The 26,564-nt window shown below is 38.0% G+C and overlaps 2 protein-coding genes, 1 long non-coding RNA gene and 1 other non-coding gene across 7 annotated transcripts in view; 2 read left to right on the plus strand and 2 right to left on the minus strand.

Annotated features, from left to right (window-relative positions):
• Nucleotides 1–26,564, plus strand: part of LOC124169779 (acidic leucine-rich nuclear phosphoprotein 32 family member B-like) — a 179,625-nt gene that overhangs the window by 109,416 nt on the left and 43,645 nt on the right. The window lies entirely within an intron of this gene.
• LOC124169781 lies at nt 3,943–6,352 on the minus strand. Its single transcript, XR_006867232.1, has 3 exons — nt 6,238–6,352; nt 5,758–5,920; nt 3,943–4,035 (listed from the first exon to the last, which is right to left on the minus strand). It is a non-coding gene; the product is annotated as an uncharacterized LOC124169781 (long non-coding RNA).
• Nucleotides 8,977–9,697, minus strand: LOC124169780. The gene is made up of 2 exons (XM_046548528.1): nt 9,551–9,697; nt 8,977–9,407 (listed from the first exon to the last, which is right to left on the minus strand). The coding sequence occupies exon 2, from the start codon at nt 9,383–9,385 to the stop codon at nt 8,978–8,980; it is 408 nt and encodes a 135-aa protein (XP_046404484.1). The 5' UTR covers nt 9,386–9,407; nt 9,551–9,697; the 3' UTR covers nt 8,977.
• Nucleotides 24,066–24,138, plus strand: Trnak-uuu. Its single transcript has one exon. It is a non-coding gene; the product is annotated as a tRNA-Lys (tRNA).

Below are 26,564 nucleotides of genomic sequence, written 5' to 3' on the forward strand. Positions count from 1 at the left end.
TCCAATTAATTCATAAACTTATCTACATCTACATAATACCTTGCGAGCCACCTCTAGGGTGTTTGGCAGGGGGTGATCAATCACCAGCATGCAGCATGCAATTTGACTCCAACATCCACACCACACAGTACAAAAAACGTCACGCATACTAACAAATTATACTACTATATGATGTTAGAAATAATAATAAAATTAAGAAACCTGCATTAAGTTTTACATAGGCTAGTTGGCTACACCACAAGTCATGCAATCTATTTATGAGTTCTATCGCTGCCGTTATAATCTCTTATCGATCGTGGAAAAAATGACATTCTGAATTTGTTTGTTCTACAATCTATCTCTCTTATTTTATTTTCGGTATTAAGGTTTCCGTAAGTAATGCTGCCAATCTACACTGCTAATGGCACTATATACCTCAACCAGTGCAAGATTTTTAAGTGCATTATTATACTGAAATAGGATTTTAAGCTTTCAGGCAAATAATGCGGGTGAATTCTTCCCGGAAATGCCACCGGGTTAAATTCTTTATTTCAGTCAACGTTTCAAGCACCGACTCGGGGCTCATCCTCAGGGCTGCTGCAAGTCATTTTATTTGCTTTATTTTTTTATCATGAACATATAAAATGACATGCAGCAGCCCTAAGGATGAGCCCCGAGTAGGAGCTTGAAACGTTGGCAAATTAGGAGAATTAAACCCGGCGGGAATACAGAGAAGTGTTTAACGACATAATTCAATTACTGAAAAATTCACATAGAGGAACCCGGGGCGCAACGGGGAATCGTAAGCGATTTTTTAAGTGCGAAAAAAGGTGCTGCGCAAGCAGCAATAACTATATCTTGCCCAGATTGGTGTTGATTATAAGTTAAGCAACATCAATCGGGACTAGTTATAGTTATTTCCGTTTTTTCGCTCTTAAAAATCACTTACCCCGTTCCGCCCGTGTTCCCCTATTATGGAAAGGCAGATCGAGGCTAATGGAGGATTTCCTTCCGCTGATCTAAGTGAAAAAGTTTTATCTAAGGCAAATAATATGATATCACCATAAAAAATATTCATTTTGTATTATCACCCTCAATGGGTGTTTCATTTCGAAGGTTGGTTTGAACAATTGACGACAGAGCTCACCCGATTAAGCCATTGGCGTTAATTTTTTCGATGTACCGCTTCGCATATTAGGGAATTTTATTGCAGTCATCTGAAAGATCAAGCCCGGGTTTAACTGGCACCCTCTGGTTAGATGCCAATCGTCCTACCAACTAAATACTCACCATGCGTGTCATGCTATCTCATGGGTGGCAGTTATTGTTTTGGGATACATAAATAAAATATAATAAGTGAGACGAGTATTATGGCAGAAAATAAATTTTGAATGCATGCCAAATTGCATGCCATCAAAATGGAATTTATTAAATTTAAAAACAAAACGAAATTTAAGAAACAATTAAATTTGAATTTACACATTTCAAAAGGAAAAGACATATTAGAATGGTTGAAATTGGAATTTAGACATCAGTGATTTAAATCACTCGGTGAATTTCCATTCCAAGCTTTCAGACAAAAATAATCCACCATTCATAATGTCATCGCTAGATAATGGCACATCTTTTTCTTGGAGTGCATTATGTTCTTCCTGTAATATCACGGGTTTCCCCATTTTCTTCCAATTCTGGATGAGTACATAGAGCTCTTCCATCTTGGTGGTCCTTCGTCTCGCCGCCTTTTGAGCAGGAATGACGTTATACATCGCCTCGTCCAGGTCGTATCCTCCCTGCTTCTTAATGGTGAAGTGATGCACCTTCTCTGCATGCACGTCGGTGTCCTCTCTTCTCCGATCACTGATCAACGTCGTCAGTACCATCATGAGGGCACTGGATGCAAAAGCCATAGCATTAGAAGGCTGCAACCACTTCATCGCCTTCCGGAATCCCATGATGGACTTCCTGATACACGCCCTAGACGCAAAGAAAATGAAATAGAATGATTAGCCACTAGTTATGGTATTATATACTGAATAATTGAGTATTCAATGCTTCTGTGGAAATTTGTTGACTGAGGAAACTATTCCTCTGTGAAATATTTAGAGGGCTCCAACTTACCTTCTGCGTTGATATTGGAGCAAATGCTTTTCTCGCTGGGAAGAAATGGAATTCTTTCCTTTCGATGTGGTCGGTGTTGTACTCCACACACACAATGATGGAAAGTTTCCAACAAGTACTTCGTTAGTACTGAATTACTTTATAATTCGCTTGCAATCGCATTCGACTGTTCCTCTCAATTCGCTTTCAAGTGAATCAAGTGAAGTATTCCAAGAGTGTAACTTAGTAACGGGCTCGGATCATTGTTGTTAAATTAGCGTGCGCTTTAAATATAACGTAGCTGATTTCCACGTGCTATTACGCTTTAGATTTTCTTTTACCATAGAAGAAATAAATTTGAGGATAATATTAGTGCTTGCATTGTATATTATGTAATTAATGGCTCTTCTTCAGCTTTATTGTGCGTCGATATTATCCCTTAATGTAAATTTATTTTTGTTTGATGAAAATAATATGAATGATAATTTGATGTTAATATTGCATTCCAATCCTTATTCACCTACACTAATGAAGAGTTCTGTTTTTATATCCACGTGCCATTACGCTTTTGATCGACTTTTTCGTTGAATAAAATAATAATTTGCTAATATTAATCAAAATCATGTGCTTTAAACGTAATGGAGAATTTATCTCCGCGTGTTTTTGTCCTTCAGTCTTTTCTTGTATCTTGAACTAAATTTATTCTTGAGGAAAATTTTGATGCCTTAACATAACTTTAGGGGAGAATTATATGTTATCCATACGAGGAGAATGTGTGAAATTGTGATACATGAGCATTGAGCAGTATAATACTCATTCATGAGATATGTACCTCCCATGCTTTGGAAATATATTTCTGAATTATTAAATATTAATGAGGACATGCTTTGGTAACATATTCATTATAATCATAATTTTTCAATACAGTACCTACTGTATAGAAAATTTAGTATCTTTAGCCATTCTTGTAAGGGAGCACGGTAATCAAGTAGGTACATCACTTAGATGACAATGGAGGAGTCCCTGGTTCAAATTCCGGAGAACGCATCCCGACTCCCCGTAAAAAAAACTCCTCTAGAAGTGGGTGTCCCAGGGAAAGGAACTGGCCCCTACCACGTGTGAAATTAACACGCCCTAGCCACGCCCATTGCTAAGTTCGGGATGAGCTCCATTCTCACCGATACATCCCAACCTTAGGGGGCATGTATTAATATCGTGAGACATTCAGGGGAGGTTGGTGGTCAAGACGATTCCCACCTATTTCACGTGGAGGGAGAGGGGGTCCTGGCTAATATCACGCACTTTTATTGGCTCAAGAAACAGCGTAATAGTCACTCTTGAAACCGAACGTGAGTCCCTATGGACAGAAAATGAATGAATATTCTTTTACAAAATCCAGTAGTTGTGATTTAATTATTTTACTGTCCAATTTTTTTCGCTGCGATTCTAGATTACGATCTTCGTAACGTCTAATACTAGTCTTAAGTACCTACTGTTAAAAAAATAATGAAATTGTTTTTGCTTTACTTCCAACACAATGAAGCAAGATTAACGTATTTACAATTAGAATACATATTTTTACAATTTAAGGTGGGATTAGATGAAGGGTGTCTAGCCAAATCTCAAGATATCTCACTACGAGGGTAGAGGGGACCCAAAAATCGCCAAAATCACCTCACTTAATCAATGGACGCGCCCTTAGGGTTGAAACATAAAGTGAGTGATAGGAATTTGTGGGGATTCTTATAGAATGAAAGAAATAGTTATTATTATCATTCTTTATTCTTACAATATAGAATTAATAACACAAAAATGGACACAAAACATAAGGCATAGCTATACATTAAGTTTCATGTTTCTGTCCTTTCTTCGCGTGGTTGTAGATTACACTAGCCCATCTGATGAAGACATATCCTACAGAAGGAGGCGTGATACCAGGGAAGCGTTTTTCGGCTGCACCTGATTGAAAAATAGAGTTGTAAAAAGGTATTAAATATCAAATACAATTATAGAATAATCCAATGCTTGAATTGATATCTAAAAGTCTTGATTAATCCTACGATTGCAGTCACAATTAGTCAATCAAGAAGTTCGAAGTATCAGTGAAGGTGAACTGAAAAAGTTCTCAGCCACTATGGCCGCGATAGGTGGAAATGCGATAACGTAGGCCGTGGTGCGCTAAAATGTTTCAGAATATCCAAGGGAAAGATGAATTGAGGCAATATTTACCAGACGTTGTACTATGGAGCTATGGGTCATGTAAATATCCCTCTTACACTCATCTCAATTATGTTGATGTTTAACTCAGAAAAATAAAAAATTCTGCTATTTACAAAAATAAATTCTAGTTTAGTGATTTCAGGTCACGTAGCAATAAGAGTTAACTGGAAACTATGACGAAAATGTGCTTTGTCACGCGAGTGAGATAAACCTTCAAGTTAGAATATCTCGATTGAAGTTTGGTGTACGAAAAAAATGGTCGCCCTAAGGCACTGGTTAACGTGTCGGAGAAGGGCTGAGTCGCAGATAGCCGGAGGTAATATGCCTAGTAGAGGGCAAAAGACGTTTGGGAGGAACAAGTGAAGGACTTGGGGGATAATTTGTTGTTGTTTTGAAATTATTTGTTCTTTGTAATGAATAAATTCGCTCAAGGAGGCAGATTAATAATTATTTAAAATTCTGATCTTCAAATTCTATTGCAACACGGAACTCCCATTCCTGGAAGATACCAGATATACATTCATTATCAATGCTTCTCGCACATGTGGGAAAATGTATAGAATTATCAATAATTCGCATTATCATATGCATGCGTAAAGTTCTCCACCGGGTTATCTCCTTCATGGCTGCCGACGTTTCGATATACGAGTCGTACTCCATCTTCAGGGCTGAGTGATGGCCAGGGATGATTCAGCCCTGAAGATGGAGTATGACTCGTACCCCGAAACGTCGGTAACCATGAATGAGATTACCCGGTGGAGAACTCGAATAGCCTTCACTACCAGCATACGCCGGGAAAGCATCCGTTTTTAACGGCAATTAAGGTTTAATATGAATATGGCCGCTCTTTATTCTAAAAACCATGCTGCAGATATATGACTTAATTTTTTCATCTACATAATGCACTACGAGCCACTTCTTGGGTGTTAGGCTGGGGGTGATCAATCACCAGCATGCAAGAGGAATCCGACATTCCTACCAAATGGACATAGAATTTTTAAGCCTACTAATATATTATACTTCCCCATTGATGCAAAGGCAAAACTTGCCAACCACTCATGAAGGCATATTATACGAACGAGTATTATAGGAGAAATGAAGGCAATGTGCCAATAAAGTTGGAACACACAGAACATACTGTTAGAAATACGAAGAAAATTGAGAGGCATGTATCAAGGAATGCATATGTTGTAGGCTAAACCACGAGTGAACTAGATTATTTTGAAGTTCTAACGCTTCCGTCATAGTCTCTTATTGACTGTGGATAAAATGACATTCTGAATCTTACTGTTCTACAGTCTATCTTTCTCATCTTATTTACATGACCTATCCACCGTAGGTTCAGGTCCATTGCGGAGTAGACATGGCTTCAAGTATGCTAAATAATGATAATGGTTATAAAAAAGGCTCCGTGTTAAAGTGATTTTTAGTTTAAAAAAATGCACTACTTTTTTTACTCACCATATCATTTACTGTTCATTGTCAATTATCTTTTAATCAAACATGCCTTGTCGGATTTCAGGATCACCCGCCCTTTTTGTCTTACTTCCATTTTGTCTTTTGTCGTGATTATGTCCCCGCAATTGTGGTCGATGATTTTACCTCGTTGCCTTCATTTCTGTGTCTATAAGGTTCGTCGATTGGCAAGGATAAGAATAAAGAGACATATTGAGTATTACATTCACTGAATAAACATGATTGAAATACTTGAATCTTACCGCTTGTACAGATTATGCATTCATTGTAAACGGGACGGTCTACATCTATTAGCTAAATTAATGTGCCCTCACATTTAAACATAACTCTACATTATTTTCCTCAATCATCCCATCACGATCTAATAACTTAGTATTATCCACAGGCGTCGTCTGATGCATATTTCACTAGAACGAACACGTCTTATTTTAGGATATACTAGGCAAAAAATATTACAAAACTTACTATGCCAATAAGTTTTCCTTTGATTCCTTTTTAGGCTATTTCAATGTGTAAAAGTCTTATTTTTCCTGTTATTATTTATATGGTTGCTATGGGTGGTGTTTTCGATGTAGCGGATTTGGCTTCAGTTTATACCATTTACATTAGACATTATAATTTCTCTCAACTACTATGACGATGAAAAACTTTGTCAGGTGTGTAACAGATGTATCTGTTTCATTCACTTGCAAAATGAAGAAGGCCTTAACTAACTAAAAATTTCTTCAAAAATGAATTTTTCACATTTTAGAGGCATGTAAATTTAATATTCAGAACATAATGGATCTTGAGTGTGTAAGGTTATTTTGGTGCCGTATATCCACGAAAAGTGTTTTTATATTACCTTTGTTAGTGGTAATTATCTAATATTCATTTGTTTGAAATAACTGATTCAATAAAGATATTTGTAAGGATATTGGGAATTTCAATAAAATAATCCCATGATGTTGTTAATGGGTGCACTCATGTGCTTCAGGTGCTGTATGCTTGTAAAATCGTCATTCTAGATATATTTCTTCCATTATTTGAAGTGAAATTGGCTGAAGATTGAGAGCCATAATTTTCGTTATTGAATGAATAAAGTTTTAATGTCATATTCTTTCATAAATTTCAATTTAATAGTTCCATTAAATTATTGCGTTAGCAATTTTAAGGTTTATGCAAACCAACTTAATAATCGCAATTGAAAATGTCACAATGCTCCTCCATTTGTACAAATTTACTTTCTCGTTTTGAAAATTAGTTAAAAAATGTGTTGTTCAACGATTGCAGGTGTCATATTTCATTCTAATTTTTTGTTTAAGGAATTGAATGAAAGGCCATATCATGAAAACATATTTTTATCCGTAGAAAACATCCACTGAGAAAAAATGAAAAGAAATAACAAAAAGTGGACCGTTTGTAAATATTTTGTTATTCATTTTCAAAATAAATTACCAGATCATTTTTCTTTTTCTATAAACATGTCTGTATTTTATATATGAATTTCGGCATGCTATCATTGCTATAGACCCCAAAAGATGGACAAGTGACTGAACTCCTTTTTAATTTGAATTTAATGGAATAATGCACTTGAAAACTTTTCTTGCCATAATCGACCTTTAAATTCTAGTTTTAATAAATATATATCATTATTAGGTTAGTATCATTACAGTGACCTGTCTAATAATTCTGATTTTTAAATAACGTTTCCCAAAATTTTACCATGGAATGTCTAACTTTTTATTGTTTCCGGGTGACATGCAAACTTTGGAACCATACTTCAAAATTTTCATGAGGATAGAATTTCCTACGTCTTTCAACGAATATCCGTTACCCTGTATTAAACCCGGTAACTAAAAATTAAACTGCCAATCTTCATTGCAGAAACTGTATTATTTAAGAGATTGTGTGTGTATTATTGAGAGTTTAATTTTAAAGGATACCTGATGGAAATGTCAGGGGAAATAAATCCTCTCTCACAGATTTAAGGGAATAGTTTTAATGGTATTATCATCCACATAGGCATCATCCATTTAAATAACTCACTCGTTGTAATTCCTCGAAATTTGTTTTGATATGGATAGAGCTGGGCAGTATTTCAAATACAAGTCTTTAAAAATTCGTATTTGAAATACATTTGAAAATTGTATTTGTTATTTCATAAACACGACCTGAATATATGAAGTTTTTTGTATTCCTTACTCAGATTTTTGGTATTTTCCCATTCTAAAATAAAAAAAATTCGTATGTAAAATACTTTTGAAGTTGGTCTGATAACATTCCTGTGACACTCTGCTTCATATATGGCTTCGTTTTCGTTAAAAAGGTTTTATTCATGTATGCAAGTATCCATAGCGTTCCGAGGCAGGTTGTAATTTTTCAATCAGTTAGTTTTCATATAAATGCATTTTGTATTTTATAATCTATATAAAATAATATTTTCCAGTTTCTTTTTCAAATACCAAATTCAAAAGTATTTCGCATTTTGTATTTCAAACACCCCTGGGCCCATGGGCTTACCCAACGAGGGGGGGAGGAGAGGGTAGCTTCACCCCCCTTGAAGCAAAAATTGCAAATATCGTTAAGGAAAATAATATTTTTTTCAAGCAAATAATTTTAAAAACTAATAAAGAGCCGTTAAAGATTCCTTATAATGTTGATTTCATTCACCTTTTCCATGCTTAAATCTTATCTAAAACTTGAACAACCATGGCTTCCCCCACCCCCTAGTTGGCCACGGCCTTGAAAGGGCCTGTACTTTTCCCAGCCATTGATGGACGGTAGACCTCACCTCAAATTGTGCCACGGACTTATAAACTCGATATTTTCAGGGAAACTTCCTTTTCATGTGCATCTCTGTCGTCGAATATTTTTATTGTAGTTACGAGGAAAGTTAAGTCGGGATTTGTTTAGGGTCATTTTGATTAGATACCAGCCATAATATTTTCTACATCTTTATCGGCATGCGTGCCTTGTAAAGATCAATGAAATCACATGGGTGTCAGCTTTGGGTTTTGGATAATTAGATAAAATATAATAAGTGACACGAGTATTATGGCAGAAAATAATTTTTGAATGCATGCAAAATTGCATGCCATCAATATGAAATTTATTAAATTTCAAAACAAAACGAAATTTAAGAAACAATTTGAATTTACACATTTCAATAGAAAAAGACATATTAGAATGGTTGAAATTGGAATTTAGAGATCAGTATTTTCAATCACTTGGTGAATTTACATTCCAAGCTTTCAGACAAAAATAATCCACCATTCATTATGTCATCGCTGGATAATGACACATCTTTTTCCAGGAGTACATTATGTTCTTCCTGCAGTATCACGGGTTTCCCCATTTTCTTCCAATTTTGGATGAGTACGTACAACTCTTCCATCTTGGAAGTCTTCTTTCTTGCTGCCTTCTCAGCTGGTATGACGTTGTACATCGCCTCGTCCAGGTTGTATCCTCCCTGCTTCTTAAGGGTGAAGTGTTGCACCTTCTCTGCATCCACGCTGGTGTCCTGTCTTCTCCGGGCGCTGAGCACCGTCGTCAGCACCATCATGAGGGCACTGGATGCCAAAGCCATTGCATTAGAGGGCTGCAACCACTTCATCGCCTTCCGGAATCCCATGATGGACTTCCTGATGCACGCCCTAGACGCAAAGAAAATGAAATAGAATGATTAGCTACTAGGATTATATGCTGAATAATTGATTATTTAATGGCACTCTGTAAATGTATTGACTGAGGAAACTTTCCTATTCCTCTGTGAAATATTTAGAGGGCTCCAACTTACCTTCTGCGTTGATATTGGAGCAAACGCTTTTCTCGCTGGGAAGAAATGGAATTCTTTCCTTTCGATGTGGTCAGTGTTTTACTCCACACACGCAATGATTGAAAGTTTCCAACAAGTACTTCCTTAGTAATTAATTACTTTATAATTCGCTTGCAATCGCAATCGACTGTTCCTCTCAATTCGCTTTCAAGTGAATCAAGTGAAGTATTCCAAGAGTGTATCTTAGTAACGGGCTCGGGTCATTGTTGTTGAATTAGCGTGCGCTTTATATATAACGTAGCTAATTTCCACGTGCTACTACGCTTTAGATTTTATTTTACTATAGAAGAAATAAATTTTAGAATAATATTAATGCATGCATTGTATATTATGTAATTAATGGCTCTCCTTCAGCGTTATTGTGCGTCGATATTATCCCTAAATGTAAATTTATTTTTTTTGATGAAAATATTATGAATGATAATTAGATATTAATATTGTATGCCAATCCTTACTCACCTACTAGGCTCTACTACGCTTATTTTTTATTAACGTAATCAGCATCCACCTTTTAATCTCCGGAGAACTTTGACAATTCTGAAGAAAACTTTTTTCTTCCTTTTTAGTGCAACTTTATATTATTTTTTTTATAAATAAGCGTGTTTTTACCTTTTTCAATCATTTTTTTTCAACTGTTAATATGTCATTTTTGCTCTAGATTTAGATGTTGGTGATGAGCGCGGCGGTATACGCGACGCCGTATAGTCGAGTGCAATGCCACGTTTTCTCGACGTAATTTCATTCAGGCAATCAAAAACCTTCGCGCGTCGCGCTGCTCCCGGGGAAGATAACTGTCAGCTCTGGTTCCAATATTTTAACCTCTTGAACCTGAAGTCTGGATATGTAGCAATCGTGAATTCGCTCAGTCTCGCGGCTTTTGCTGTTTGCTATTTGTTTTTTTATGTTCAGGGATTGGTCAAATAGGGAAAACGTAGATTTGAACTTAGTTGTAACTTCTCTTACAATTTTTAACAGTTTGCTAGCACCAGGTACTTTACATTTAAGGTGCTATTTTTAAAATTATGTTATATTTTTCAAAAATCTTTGTAAAATTTCATATAAGTCATAGTGCACTGATCCATTTTCGGTGTTTCTAGTTAAAATCTTAAAAAAAAGATTTTACTCTTTCTTTAATTTTTCAACAAATGAAAAAGTCATTTTCTCTATGATAACCTGCTCATTCGGCAATGTCTATTTTTTTATCTCGTTATCGTAATCAAAGGCCTCTGAAATCTTGGAATTAAGAAAAGGATCTCGCAATTGCTTGTTATTTTATCGTGTGAGACTCAAGTATATAAAATAACGTTTGATTTAGAAAATAGCGAATTTATTCTCAAGTAAAATTGACGTGTTTTAAGTAGTGATAAGTAAAATAATTTCAATAAATTGAAAAAACTTTTATTGATTTATTCATTTTATTATTGAAATGAACTTCTCCAAAGTTGAGCCTGTGACGATAGAAAAAAAATCCTATTAATTTATAGTAATAAGTATTCATTTACCTACTTTCCCCATCTATGATAGTGTTATAATGGGACCGATTCAGAAAACCTGAAATAGCGTAAAGGCCCTGTCTTTGAGTGAACAAGGAGGAAATATCCTCCCAGTTCTGTGATTTTTGCAGTGAGGTACGTTAATGAATTTACTGAATGCGTATAAAAACAGTAAAATTAAATAATTTTAATTCTAATGTTAGCCTTGAAAGTAGCTCTTGCCCGTGACTGAGAAATGCGTATGAGATGGGAAGTCATTGTATCATCTTATCGTTGTGGGAAGAAATAATCTACGTCAGGAAATAAATAATAATACAAAATAAAATATTTTTCTTAAAAACAACGTTTTAATCGCGAAGTACAAAGAATACCACAAAATTTCTTTTTTTTTTCAACAGTCTCTCTAAATAAAGTTAAGTAGCTTAGCTTGTTAGTTGAATTTTTACAGCCGCATTGAAACGTACAACAGATGTCCCTTAATTAATTACTTCATAGGTATACAACGAAAAACCTTGGGCGCATGTTCCACTAAAGCACTCAATTTATACTTAACATTATAACATATGAAACAACGAAATGCTTTGAAATATAGTTAATTTGTAATATTTGAATAGTGGAATGTCAGACAAGAAAATAGAATCGAAATTTCTAGCACTCTTGACTCAAGTAAGATTCAAAAACACGGAGGATAGAATAATAGTAACGTCAACATCTAATATGAGGTCGAAGTAGCTTCTTGGCTTGCATTAAATTTTAAATTCAATGTGTGCTAACCAACGTATTCCTTGTCCTGGTAATTACACCATTGTGATATACTTCAAAGTATTGAAGTAATTTTGGGTGTTTTTAAATTCTTATCCATCGCAGTGTTTAGTATGCAAGATTAACCTGGAATTTTGTAAAATTTCTAGGGAAAACCGGAAATTATGCACTAATTCTTCTGCCTCGATTGGGTAGACACTCTGTAAAAAGAATTTTGATGGTAGCATATGGAATTTTCTTCATTTCGTGCGGAAAAATGAAGGGAGTTCTCATGGATATGTACAATTTTTTTCTTAATCGCTTTTGCACGTTAAAGGGTAGCTTTGGATGAGAGTCAGTCTGCCAGCCCCTCCGGTTTTTCTCCATCAATAATCGTGGAGATAACATCGTGGTGCATTTTCTAAAAGCTTTTGAACTCATGAAGCGCAAAAACGCATTGAAGACTGCCCGTGACCTTCGTCACGAGAATATTTCTGTGGGAGTTCTCCCCCAGTTAATTCATCACGTCAGTGTTTTTTTTTATTCCCCTTGGCGTTGGTTGGACATGAAATTCCAGCCTTAATGGTCAGTCACAGGACTTGCGTATCGATTTTTCGGCCCAGGAATCTCCCTCATCTGAACACGCAGATAGCCGACTTTGCCATTCGTGTCTTGTTCTTCCCAGAGGCGCCGCGCCGGTCTGTTCTTCATTCACGTCCCCCCCCCCTCCCGCCTCCTCTTGTTCATCCGGGTCACCATTGGGGCCGGGCAATATTTCGACGCGCCAGCAGCAGTAGTGAGCCGAAGAGTTTGTACAAGGACACTGCATAGAGGAGGCCCATAGAAGGCTGATCTCTGTTGCCACTTCGGTCGCATTTTAATCTGTTTTAAAAAATCGCCGGCCTCGGTGGCGGTAAGGTGAAGTCCTCGCCTGCCAAACATTCGGACATATCTTATATCTTGCTCGGGGAAAATATTTCCAACTTTAGCGACTTAAAATACTTAGGGGTTAATTTCAATTCCAAACTTAATTGGGGAATGCGTATTGATCAGTAGGGAAATCATTTAAAACTCTTCAATTGGTCATGAGAAATATAAAAGAGAGTAAAAAAGAAACCAAAGAAATGGTCTACTTGGCCCAACAGGCAATTGTCTACTTGCAGCAATATGTAATACTAATAATAATGATGATAATAATAAACCGTAGGTCGCGGGTTCGAATCCCGCCTGGGTAGGTAGTCCCTATCCAGGGCATGGATGTCTGTGTCTGCTTTGTTAATTTCTCCGTTGTTAAGGCCTCTATGTGCTGTTTACGGGGAAGTTGAAAATAAATAAATAAATGCCCGCGGAGCGGTGATGAGTGCAATGCGATCCATTTTTTTCAATATTTTTCGATATAATATTTTTAATTGCAAGGAATAGCATTGATAAGTAAGGAATTTGATAGATCACATCGACATGTGCATAAATTTCGGTTAAAATCCCTAATTATACCTTATTTCCGCGTGAAACACGGGTCAATGTGTCCGTCAGCGACACGAGTGGCGACTTTAGTAAACCCATTTAAATGTGCGGTTGGCGACAACACATTATAAGGCCAACTTGAGTATCGATGAACGAACGTGTATAGGGCAGCAACTCGCATTGCAGTACTAGCTAGAGGCCATGTAAAAATACGCTAGCAACTTAGTAGTGCTTGAAAAACCTACACCACAAAAAGGATGTCTCTTATCATTCTGCCACGTTGGATGCTAATGATGATGAAAAATTTATGTGAGCTCGCGGGAATTTTTATAATATTTTATTTTGATATTCATTTACTATTCTCTGCAATCGATATCGAGGAATTGAAGGGGGCTCAAAACCCCTGCTAAACCAGTCTATTTTCGCGATGTATTTCGAGTAAAAACTTTTATCATCTTTAAAATTTCAGCGAATATAGAATAGAACCTTGTCAGCTTTTTCGCATGTCGAGTGTTTAAAATTTGACCTCAGTATATTCTCAGTTGTCATTCTTTTTTTGTTTTATTGTAAATTTCTCGAGGGTTCTTCTCAAATGATAAGCAAACTTCGAAGACTACCGCCTAATTTTTAAATCTTCAAGAAGGCATTGGCTCAGAATTAATGAAATCGATCTGATCCAAATTTCATTGATTTATAAATCTGATTGTGTCTATGCTGAGCCTATGCTTTAATGAAACTTTTAAAATTTAATCGAAGCGTTTTTGAATCATTTAGCCAAACCCTCAATAAATTAGCGGAAGGATTTCTTTTTTTATATTTTAGGTAGAAGAATGTGTAATCTGTATGTGTCCTGAAATTTTTTGTATGAAAAAATAATACGTCATGAAAAATGAAAAAAGCAATCGGTTTATCCAGGCACGCAGTCAGAAATTTGCTTCAGTGGGATCTTGAGTTGCATGCGAGTTGCCGTTGTTATCAACAGACTTCCACTTACTAGACATTCCCTTTTGTTCCGCACTGCTTCTCTATTCAACTCACTCCCTCCACGCATTGCCCTTTTTGCACTTCCATTTTTATAAGCCTTTCCCTACATTATCTTTCACCTGACTAGCTTGTTCCTGCCTATTCTCGTTGTATTTTTTGTAAATTTAATCCTTGTTTTTCTTTCTTCTGAATTCTTCTTATTTCTATTTCAATTTTCTACTTGTTATATTGCTTGTCTGTCCTCAAATTGATGCATTGTTACCTGGCCTCTATAAAATAGTGACACTTCTGTGTGTGTTTATCTACTTGAAGAGCAGAAGTCGGTATAGTAGTTTTCGTTTTGCGATATTGGTACCATGCGATCTTGCCAGTATCAGGCAGTTTTTCGCAAATATCTTTCTTGTTTTATCATGGGCTTGTACTTTTCCGTACATATTGAGATTCGTCACAAAATGTTGGTTTTAATGAGTGCCGTCTCATCAGCGTCTTGTTAGAATCAGCCTCGCTAGCTCAAAATAACCCTGTTTCTCCATAAGTGCTCATTTAAAATTATCCTAATTTTACCGCCAAATGTCTCAAATATGGCACGTGGGAATCCCTTTTTCTTTGACTAATTATAAGTATCAATGGGAGAATTATAAGAATATCAAGAATATGGGTCCAAAGTTACATCAAATCGTTGTTACTTTTACCGAGGCGCTTATACTAACTCGATATCACCAAGAACCTTGACTTTCCTGGACGTGTAGGGTCAGAGAGATCGAGTTGTGTTACGGTGGACCGCCAAGGATACGTATGTATTATCTCCGGGGACTTCCGCTGCGCCGTTGGTGGTTCAGCATCCCGCTTCCCCCTTCGTTCTCCTCTCCTTTACCTTAAGCGCGATGAAAGGAGGGGGGGGGGGGTTTGGTGCGTGGGCCAGTGGACAGATGCCCAGCCTCACCCGATGTCCTTCCTTCCTGCCAAATACGGCACGGGAGTGGAGCGAGTGGGCAGAGGCATCGCAGATATGGTGGGCTTGACTAGGGAGTGGTCTTCTCGTTCCTGTGCACCCAACCAAAGGGATCGCATATGCCTCGTTCAGATTACGATTGTTCCAGCAATCGTTGGAACTGTTGTGAATTCACACAACGATGGTTTAAATCTGTGCCGCACTCTAGTGCTGACATCTAAAGTGAACGATAAATTGATCTCTGCATTTCTCCAGGGTTTTCTTCCGCGTCAGATTGTTGGTTGACAACAGTTTCGCTGGCTATCCTGCCAGCGTCTTCAGGTCGAAGGTTCACCTTCGACCTGAAGACGCCTTCGACCTGAAGACGCTGGCAGGATAGCCAGCGAAACTGTTGTCAACCAACAATCTGACGCGCAAGAAAACCCTGGAGAAATGCAGAGATCAAACCATCGCCGCGGAAACCTACGCTCTAACATTGAACGATAAATTGACGGAAAGAAAACGGACGAACGGACCAGAAAACGCCTCAGGCCTTTACCGGGTCTGGGTTCCCCCACAGTGAACGAAAGCGAGAAGATTTCTTAGATTCCATCTTGGTCCCTGAAACTTAATGCAAAAACATCCCGTTTCTACATATACAGTAATACTCGCTTATAAAATATTTCAGGGTAACATTTTTCTATTTTGTTACGAACAGGATTTAATTAAATCCATAATAAAGAATTTTGCTATGAATACCACAGAATAGCCGGCTAATATTCCGTAATTAGTCTGAATTCAAGCAATAGGTCCAGGGGACCAAAGGATAGTTCGTAGTAGCGGGAATTTCGTATCATCCATACTTGTTATGCCTCGTTTAGATTACTATTGTTCCAGCAATCGTTGGAACTATTGTGCATTCACACAACGATGGTAAATCTGTGCTGCCCTCTAGGGCTGACATCTAAAGTGAACGAGAAATTGTCGGTTAGCGAAGCTGTTGAGGTATGCAGGGTCAAGATATTACTGTGTTCAACGTGTATTTACCGAATAAATTTTCTTCCGCCCATATTCTTCCTTGCCTGGACAAATCCATGAAAAAATAGAGCGAAGAGAGCATCGCGAACTTTTCGTCTTTCTCTTGTCGCTTCCTTTTCCGGTCTCCCAGCGCCTAAACATCGTAAAGTGGCAACGTTCGGAACTACGTGAACTATTGTCAGGACATGCATTCACACGGCAAGTTCGGCCAACTATCGTTTGGACGATCGCTCGGACAATCGTAATGTGAACGAGGCAGTAGAGAAGGTACCATCCAGCCAGGCAACCGGCTCCGTTTAATTTTGAATTCTGTGGCTACTTTTTGAGAATTTAAATCGGTTTTCAAAAATGTCTGCAGCGCTGCGATGAAATGAAAGCATTCCATTTATCCCCAATATATTCTATATAATATTTACAATTGCGAGGAATCGTACGGGCAATCTTTGAATTTGATTGATCTCATCATAGGCGGACTACGGGCGGGCACGTGTCTCCCCTAGACCCTTAAAAAATAGGCTAGATTTTTAATACGGTCCCGTTATCATTGCGTTAGTTTTGTATTATAGGGTATTCTTGTGCCCCCCCCCCACCCCCCAGAACAAAATTCTGAATCCGGCCTTGGATCACATCATCATAAGAATACAAGAATTTTGGTGTTCATATTCTTCATACGCATTCGAGTCATTTTCGTTTCCACAACGAAAACGTATTGGGGTTGTGACTCGTCGTAGAATAAAATGTTAAAGGACATAAATGTGGCCCAGCTGTGCTACCTGATCTAATCGTACGTCCCTGCACCGTCTACAGTGGCTCCCATTCCTATTCTGGTCGCACATCGCAGCGCGATGTAAGATGTATAATGACTACTCCAATTTCCGGCGAGGCGAAAGCATCGCTTTGAGCCATGCCGGAAATTACAATGCAGCGTCGCTGATGAAAGAAGCTCATTAAATTGGGATGTTGGGTGGAAGATGAACTACTTGTAGCGTGAACTCGCTATTCAAGGCGGTGCTGCATCTAAGGTGGAGCGACGGGCGTGTATTCAGCTGGTAATTGCTGGGGCTGGGTACTTCCGTACGTTCGTATTTTTCAGTACCCACTGGCAAAAAGGCGCTTTATGTTCCAAGGTTACTTGGATGGATAACTATCTCTAATGCCAATTCTTTTTTATTATTATTCTTTTTAAGAGTAACCACACGCTTCGTGTTCGTTTAGGAAACGGAAATGACTCGAATGCGTAGTAGCAGACTGTGGACTGAAAACTAGACTTAACCTATTATGTACATTCAAGAGCAGTTTATTTTCCGACGAAGTTAGCCACGTGAACATACTACGGTGAAAGAGATCATAAAAATATGATAGAGATAGACTGGAATAGGTAGATTCAGAATGTAATTTTTTTCCGCGATCGATAGCAGACTTTTAATGCCGTTTTACACGGTGCACGGAATTGCGCATGTTAGAACTGCATTAATTTCTAAAATGGCGTGGAATTACGTGAATGCACGAACGACATTAGAAAAGGGGCTATTTTGCCATCTCACGTCCACGCATTCTCGCTTGTGTTCTAGTAATGCACCGCTTTACACGACGCAATTTTGGCTGCGCCTTCTTACACACGTCAGATTGTGCAAGTACGTGCCCCGTGTAAAGCGGCCTCAACGGCAGCGTTAGGACCTACTTATAGGTTAGTTGAACTGCAGTGTAACCTACCAACTTATGTATTCCTTTTCTCTGAAATTTTCTAGTATTTGTAACTTCATATTATGCACTTTCAAGCTTCATATACAGATTTCCTCCATGACTAGTTGGCAAGTATTGCCTTTGCATGAATGTGGAAGTATAATTTGTTAGCATACGTAATATTTTTATGACCATGTGGTGTGCATGCGGGAATCCTCTTGCATGCTGATTGGTGGTGATTGATCACCCCCTGCCAAACATTACTTAGATATTACTTAAGCCTCTTCTTTTTTATCAAAGCTACCAGCTAACCTTTTCATTATTCAAAATGAATCGCTCTCACGAAGTAACGCCTCAAACCATCAATTTTGTAAAATTACCGAATATCTACAGTGTGTAGAGTCAATCCAATGGGTTTTTACTTAGGAGAGTACCAAAAATCTACATCTGACCGAGTATTTATGATTGTTGTGGATTAAAATCTTAAATTTAACAGAAATAGATATAGCGGGTTACCAATGTGGTAATTTTGCATGAAGGATGCCATACATAAATGGCATTTATCTATTTCAAAATGGTGGGGTAAATATCCTTTTGAATTTATGGCCTCGTATTTTCCATGGATGATTTCAGTGGCCAATTGGTTCGAGTGTGGAGCTACTGATTGCATAGTGCGCTAGTTCTTTGCTGAATGTGATACATTTATAATATCATTTTTAGGATCTTATCCTCTCTTTTAAATAAAGCAGTTTGAGGAGCTATAGCATTTAAAGGAAGCAATCAATTTCAATGCAAAAAAAGCATCTGAAAGAGAATTTATTTCTACGTAGGATCATTTTCTTAAAAAAATCTTCGGCTCCATCTTATTCCCTATACTTAATTTTTTCTCAAAAAATGCACCCGCATTTGCGCGTGAAATCAAGTTGCCTAACTATGAGCGCTTGGTATTCTCGTAGTTTTCGTTCCATTAACTTGCCATTTTAATATAAGAAAGCCAGATGTAGCGTTAACAGTTTGCAGAAAACAAATTGTTTATTTCACTATAAGTGATGTATTTGTGGTAAACAACGCAAATCTCTGCTAACGTCGAAATAATGGGTCATTTGAAAATTGATTCGTACTGTTGTCTACCGTAGAATGTAAGTAATGCAGGTGCGTAGTAATAGTGGCAGTAACAATATTTTACGGTTAAATAATGGTACCTGGTAATCTTTGTTAAGTGGAAGTTCCCCTTCTTCCTGTATCAAAAGCATGTTTCTCACACAATTTTTTCTTCACCTCGGAATGGCATCCATCTTCGAGTTATCCTTATTTTTGCGAAAATTGTATTTAGTTTTTGCGTGTTGTATGTTAAAGTTTATCCAAAATTTCTGTATTTTACTTATTATATGCTCATGCTAGCCGTTTTGCAAAGTTCTTCGGTATGTTGAAATACAATTCATCATTGGTTGAATCAATAATGTGTGAACAAAGTAAAGCAGTGATTTTTCTTATTTTTCATAGCTCATATTTTTTAATCTCCCTTATCGCTGATTTTTCGAAGCTCCCTTATATCCCTTATTCTTCGGTACACAACCTCGTTTCTCACCCTATTCGTGGATTGAATTAAAGTTTAAAGCGTTTAAGTTGTCGATTATCATGCATTTATATGAAAATGGGCAAATGTACCACCACAAAGTTACTTCAGAGGTAATTCATTCATCTGAGATACAGGTTATTATCCAGAAATTTGCTTCGGAGGGCTGCTTAAGAAGATTGCGGGTTACCTGTAGTGTTGTTTTTTGTCAACTCGTACGCATCGGAAAACCATGCATTTCATAAGTTAACTGTACATTTCGTTTGCTTACCAAAGCTAGTACGTAGATGCATCCCCGTAGTACTACTTTCTATTGTGTCCGATGCATCCTCTTTGTCGATGCGTGGTTTTCTCATTACCGTTTGTTACGTCACGTGATACAACTTCTGCGGCTGGACATCCTGAAGGATAGGCACACCTCTTGACACCCTCAAAGAGGATACGTAAAAATCCCATACTATTATCATGAAATTAAAGTTCCAAGTTTCCCACTGCTCTGGGCGCTATTCTTCCCGAGCAAAGTCGGGTGGCCTGCTAGTAATGGATATAACGAAATCCAATGTATAACAAAATAGAAAGATGGTCTCCTGAAATTCGTTATAAGCGAGTTTTACTGATTGCAGACGAGCAACCTTACGCCTGGATCCGATGCGCCAGCGTAGTTACACTATGCGACATGGAGGCTGTCTGTGATCGCGAAAATGCTTTCTATATGTGCTGGAATCTCTTCCAATCAACGTGAAGGATATGAAAAGGTGTTTGGTGCACCGATGGCCCTCCTCAAATTCGGTGTACGTTTTCTCGCAAAAACGATCGGCATGCCATAAAATAGAGCACCTCAACTTTAGGGAGATAAATCAATAAATGGTGCAAGATACTTGCGCAGGAAACCTGCCGTGAGGAGGAGCCGGGATTTAATCCCATATATATCAAGGGCCGGTCGCTTTTGGTGTCCATAGCAAGTTATTTCTTCAATGTGGGAAAATTCCACAGCGGAAAAATCATTTGCTTCGACCGTGATATGAACTCCATTCTCCAAATTCGCTCCATATGTTCTGCCACTTAAACTATTGTGACATATTCTTTCTCTCTGGAGTTCTGTTGGATTTTAGAGAAGTTTAAGGTGCCGGAATACAACGCCACCAGCATAGGCGGATCTTGGGGCTCACGTGCCCCTCCCCCCCCCCCCCCCCAGACCCTTAACCCCTTGCGCTGTAATGACGAGTTTAATTCGTCATGAACTTTCGACGACAAACCGCGCAATGACGAGTGTATCTCTCCCTCGGATTTTCATAATTTTAGCACTATTTAGGGGAACAATATAATTATTCTGAAAGCTGAAATACATATGTTAAAACATGCATAGTATGTGAAGCGAGGTTTTCGGGTTGACCTCCGCGTCGATTCTTCTTCAAGACGACAGTTTCGCCGGCGTTGCAGCTAGCGTCTTCAGGTACTTCAGGAAAAAACCTGCATCAGATACTTCGTACCCGAAAACCTTGCTTCACATGCTGCACCACCCCGCGAAAGTCTCCATCAACATGCATAGTATGCATAAATAATTCATATATCATGAAACATGATGCATTGGAATGTTCACCATGTTTAATAATCACATTTTATTTCACGGTTCTACGTTTATTACAAATTACCAAATATCATTTCACTACCTACCATTTAAAAGAGAGCCACAGAAAAAATAAATAGAGAGTAGGAGTACGGTATTCAGAAAATCAATCGAAGTGGAAGGGGTTAAAAAACATGCAAGGTTTTCAATACGGTCCCATTATCGTTGTGTTCGTTTTGTATTACGAGGTATCCTTTTGCCCCCCCCCCCCCAATCCGCCCCTGGCCTCAAGGTATACGCATGTACAGTCCGGCCGCCGAGAGTTGTCCGATGACAGCTAGAAGGAGTAGGGGGCAAGGTTGCCAGGTAAGAAATGGAAACGCCCACACCACACGTAAACAAAAGGGTTCCCTTAAGAAAGGAACCAGAAGGGACGACGAGCGTGAAGGACCCAAAGGAAGATTCCTTTGTTTTGGCGATTCGCAGAAAGGGCTTGTTTTGGTGGCTCAGGCTTGTTTCAGTGCTTCATATCCATGAGACAACGTTGTATGACTGGGCGAGGGTATGAGGTGCGTTTGGGGGACAGCAATTGGCTGCAAACCGTGCAGGCGCAGGGTTCTCCGCCCCTCCTTTTGAACTGTCATCGGACAACTCTCGACGGCCGGGCTGTAGTCAGGGGGATTTGGGTGTTTATGGGGGGCTTCTGCGAAACAGAATTTTTTTCCTTGTGGTGACTACCCGCGGGGCAGTGGCGCCGGCTCCATGGGGCCTGAGGGGGCCAGAGCCCCCTCAAAGATTCGTTTGGGGGGGGCGGAGCCCCCTCAATATTTCAAGAAAATAATTAAGTTATATTATGTTTAGTGAAATCACAAAAATATATTGGTAATTTTTATTTCCCATGTTTGACTTTTAAAATAAATTCAACAATGTGTTAAAACAAATAATTATAAGGTGAAGCAGGTTGACTGAATCAGGTGGTGTGAATCATGATAGTGTTTCGGTGCTGCGACACACTTTGAATTTAACCTTTTCCCGGGGCAACACCTCGGATATGTATAACACCCCCCCAATATTTTTTATAAGTCGGCGCCCCTGCCGCGGGGCACCTATTTTTCGATATAGTTTTATTTCATGATATCTGCATATAGTTAACAATGAATTTTACTTCCAGAACTATGCTAACCAAATATTTAGCCGATTTAATGAAGCGTATGTTTTCCAATGCATGGTAATGGACAGCAAAAGATCAGTATAGGAAACACGAATGCCTCTCAAGCTCCCCCGAAGCAATTTTCAGTCTGAATGCCTGAAAATTAGCATGTTTGTGTGCATAGTGCCGCATTCCCGAGCGAAAGTGAAAACTTGGGACGCTAGTATGCTCACGTTTTACGTGAGAATAACCTTTGAATAGCCAACGGCTAATCATGACGGAGTGTCCCTCAAGTACATGCTAATCTTTGAAATCCCGCAGAAGAAAAATAATTTGCCTTGATGGGGAACCATGTGTCCGGCTTCGAATCCCGGTGCAATTGCTGGTGACTCAGTATAGGTACTTCCCTGGCTTATCCGCAATTTTTTACTTGAGTAATATTTTTGCACTATTTTGTGATTTTTTCTGTGTTCCATTCAAGTTTTGCGTATTAATGGTAGAACAATAAATCACAGTATAGTTCCACAAACTTTATGGTGCGATCAACTAATTTCGACGGTTATAGGATCATTCTCAAGAAAAACAGCAATGATGAGAATGACGCTATAGCCGTCGAAACTAGTCGACATCTCCATAAAGTTTGTGGAACTGCACTGTATTTTTTTTGCTCTGCCATGAATATCTCCTCGTTCTGCCAAGTCACGCCAAAGTCAGTTGGTTTCATAAGTTTTACGTACGTAAGAAGTTTTGGGTCGGGGATAGGCTCGACAATCGTGACATTTTTCAAAGTAAGGATGAAGGATAGGTGTACCGGAACCTTATTACGCGATTTTGGTCGTCGTAGTCCAATAATGTGTCTGTTTTGGGATGGAATTTAGTTGCGTGATGTAGAACCTTCTCGTTAATGGTATATATTCGTTAAGTCCAATCGAATACTAAAAAGATCCATATGCCTTCGCTCCTAAAAAAAGAACTAGATATGATACAAGATAGTAACGTTCAAAATTCACTAACTCTTGATTAACTTTGTGGTATTCCATTGTAAGTTTTCCTGGATATCACACAATTGCTTATACCACTTCTTTTTCCAGAGCGCGACCTGGGTTTCAATCAATTATCATCATCTTCAGGCGCTAATCATGATTTGCGCCTGAAGATGATAATAATTCATTGAAACCCGGGTCGCGCTCTGGAAAAAGAAGTGGTACTTGTAACTGTGTGATATCCAGAAAAAACTTAGTAACATTGTTACTTCTTACCTCAGTGGGAGGTCGACATTCGAATATCATTCAGTTCATATCAGGAGCGTAGCTAGGATTTTGACATGGGGGGATTTAACGGAGATTTCAGGGTGTATGAAAAATACCCCAGCGTAAGGGGGGTCCAGAAAATTTTGGGATATTTGATGTTGAAAACATGATTTTTAGGACTCAAAAACAATAATTTTGTACGAGTATTTATTAAAATAAAGTGTATAATATGTATAAAATAAAGTAATAAAGACTGAAGGGGGGATTGTAACTCAGAAAACCCTCCCCCCGTGGCTACTGGTTTACATCATTTTATCGCTATGCATTTTTTCTTTGGTGTACCTGATTGTGCCAATACACGTATCTGCAAACGCATTGATCTGGAGTTCTGCGTGCTGTGTACACGCTGGCATGTCGGAATATATTTCAAAATATATCTTCATACAAATTTAGTCCTATATTTCTCGGCGAGAAAAACTGCCGGACAATTGCCGACAAGAATGCGGAGAAATATTTTGTGCTCTTCTGTTACAATGGAATAATATCAGAGGAAATCATAATGCTTCAAATTTAAGAAAAATTCGCTGATCATATCACGAGCCCGCATAGCTCAGTCTGTAGTGCATCAGACTTTTAATCTGAGGATCCAGGGTTCGAGTCCCTGTTCGGGCGAGATATTTTTCCTTAATGATTTGTGGAGACTATTTTGTTCGTGGTGGCGGGGAATAAGTCCTCGCATACCATTCCGAAGGTCGCGAGTTCGAGTCCCGCCTGGATAGGTTGCCGCTATCCAGTGTATGGATTTTTGTGATTTTCTTTTGTTAGCTTAAGCTGAAAACCCCGATGTAAGGGCCGGGTAAAATTTTTCGGGGTAATAGGGTGGTTTCCTATTATTTTTTTATTGCCTAAATCGAAAGATTTTACTCCTGCAGTGCGCATTTCACGCTCTTAGATTTTCGAATGACGATATCTATTTTTCGCGATTAAATGAAAAGTGAAAAATTTCAAGCGCGCGAAAATGCGACGGCTCAGTAGGAATGATGGGAAAAGTCCGTGTGACGTATTTCTGGTTCTAGCTGTCGGCGTGTGAGGTGACCTTGGGGCGAGGCTTGAGCGCTGGTACGAAGCAGGCTGCTATCAGGTAGCGCTTGGCTTAAATAAGGATTATTATTCCCCTATCAAACGAAGGAAAGTTTCCGAACTCAGGTATTTTTAATGTGTGATTATTTAGACATGTTTCCCTGAGCTCTGTGCCTCATGCATGCATTGGTAATCTCAAACGATGTAAAACTCCTATCTACTCTTGTAGAAACTAGGTCCCTGTGACGTCACGTGGAGTGGAATCGCCAAAATTGACCGTTGCCATTCGTCGAAACTGGAATTTCTAAAACCAAATAATTTGTATATAATGAATACACTAATGGTGGGTAAGGAATCGCAATCAATGCATTTCGTTTTCTTTGATGAAGGAAACTACCCTATTGGGATAAGTGAAAATTAATAAAACTGAATCGAAATTTAAAAAAAGATTTTTTTACGCGAACAAAAAAGAATACCATTATTTTTTTCAATCAATTTTTCAGCGTCCTTTGAGGTAAAGAAATTGGTTGTTCTGACTCTACTGTTCTGTTCTGAACTTGAGATTCGTGGGGTTACTGATTCGTTCCCATTCTTGTGAAGTGGGTGGATACAGTCAGGTTAGGCAGTATTTCAAATACAAGTATTTTAAAATACGTATTTGAAATACATTTGTCATTTCAAATACACGACCAGAATGTATTATGTATTTCTAACAGATTTTTCGTATTTTCCCAATCTGAAATAAAAAAGTTCATGTGTACAATATCTTAGAAATAATTTTGATAACACTTCTTTAACATTATGCTTCAGAGATTTTTTCGTTTTCGTTATAAATGTTTCTTCATGTTTGCTACTATCCATGACGTGCCAAGGCAGGTTATATTTTTTAAAGATCTCTTAGTTTCCATGCGATTATATTTGAAGTGATATTTAAAATACTACTTCGTAGTTTTATTTTCAAATACCAAAGTCAAAGGTCTTTTGTCTATTGCATTTCAAATACATTTGGAGCTGTATTTTGGGTTTCAAATACTCTTCGGCCTATATTTTGCCCAGCCCTGGATACAGTGTTGTTCGACCGGTTGTATCACTTTTGTTCCACCAATTAAGCTGCTCGCAAGTACAATTTCACGTTTAATGCAATGGAAAGTGAAGGAAATGAACCAAACCTTAACGATCCATAATGTTGAATCCGCGTTAGTAGATATGAGTTATTAGGGTACTACGGAAAGTGTTTGACCTAGATCCCCTTACTAGGTCACGATCTCCTTATTAGCTTGCGAGGTATTTCCTTAACGGATGAGTAACCTATCACACAGTAAATATTCTTCATTAAACTCAATGTAGTCCGCATAGAACAAGTTACTTTGTACACAGTCAATCGTACTGGGTCTTAATAATTTCACACTTAGCGTATATAATTAATATATATTTGTAAAATTGGCGCTAATGACTGAAGTAGCTATATTCCAGGCGTAATTCTCGTGGCTTTCCCTCTAAATAAATATTGTTACATGACCCCTAAGGCTGTTTATATGGAGGAAAGCAACCTATGGATAAAACTGACGATTGTATCGCTTGTCTTTCTCGAATCGCTTGAATTTTCTCTTGTATTTTTATTTAATTAATATTTGACACTTTTTTGCAAACCTAAGAAATGATTATGATAAATGCACCTTTTGTAGGAATTACAGTACATACTGATTCTTACCAGTTTCCAAGGAATATTTTTATACTCAAACCAAACTTCGGGTCGAATAACCGAGTGATATTTGTAAATTGGCTTAAATTGCAGTTCTACTCGACTTTTTTGTATGGCTTACAAAAATATCGCCTTGTTAAAAATGCGGATATAGAAAAGCAGCTTCCGATGATATAATTAAAGCCAGAAATTATAATTTTTCTGTCCGTCAGTTGATGAAAATATTTTTGGAAGATTATACATACATTAATATTTTTATTGAAATGACTTCTTACGATGATTTCTTGCCAATTTCAGGAAAACTATTCCTTTGATG

This window comes from Ischnura elegans, chromosome 12 (assembly GCF_921293095.1).
Source record: "Ischnura elegans chromosome 12, ioIscEleg1.1, whole genome shotgun sequence".
NCBI classification, from domain to species: domain Eukaryota; kingdom Metazoa; phylum Arthropoda; class Insecta; order Odonata; family Coenagrionidae; genus Ischnura; species Ischnura elegans.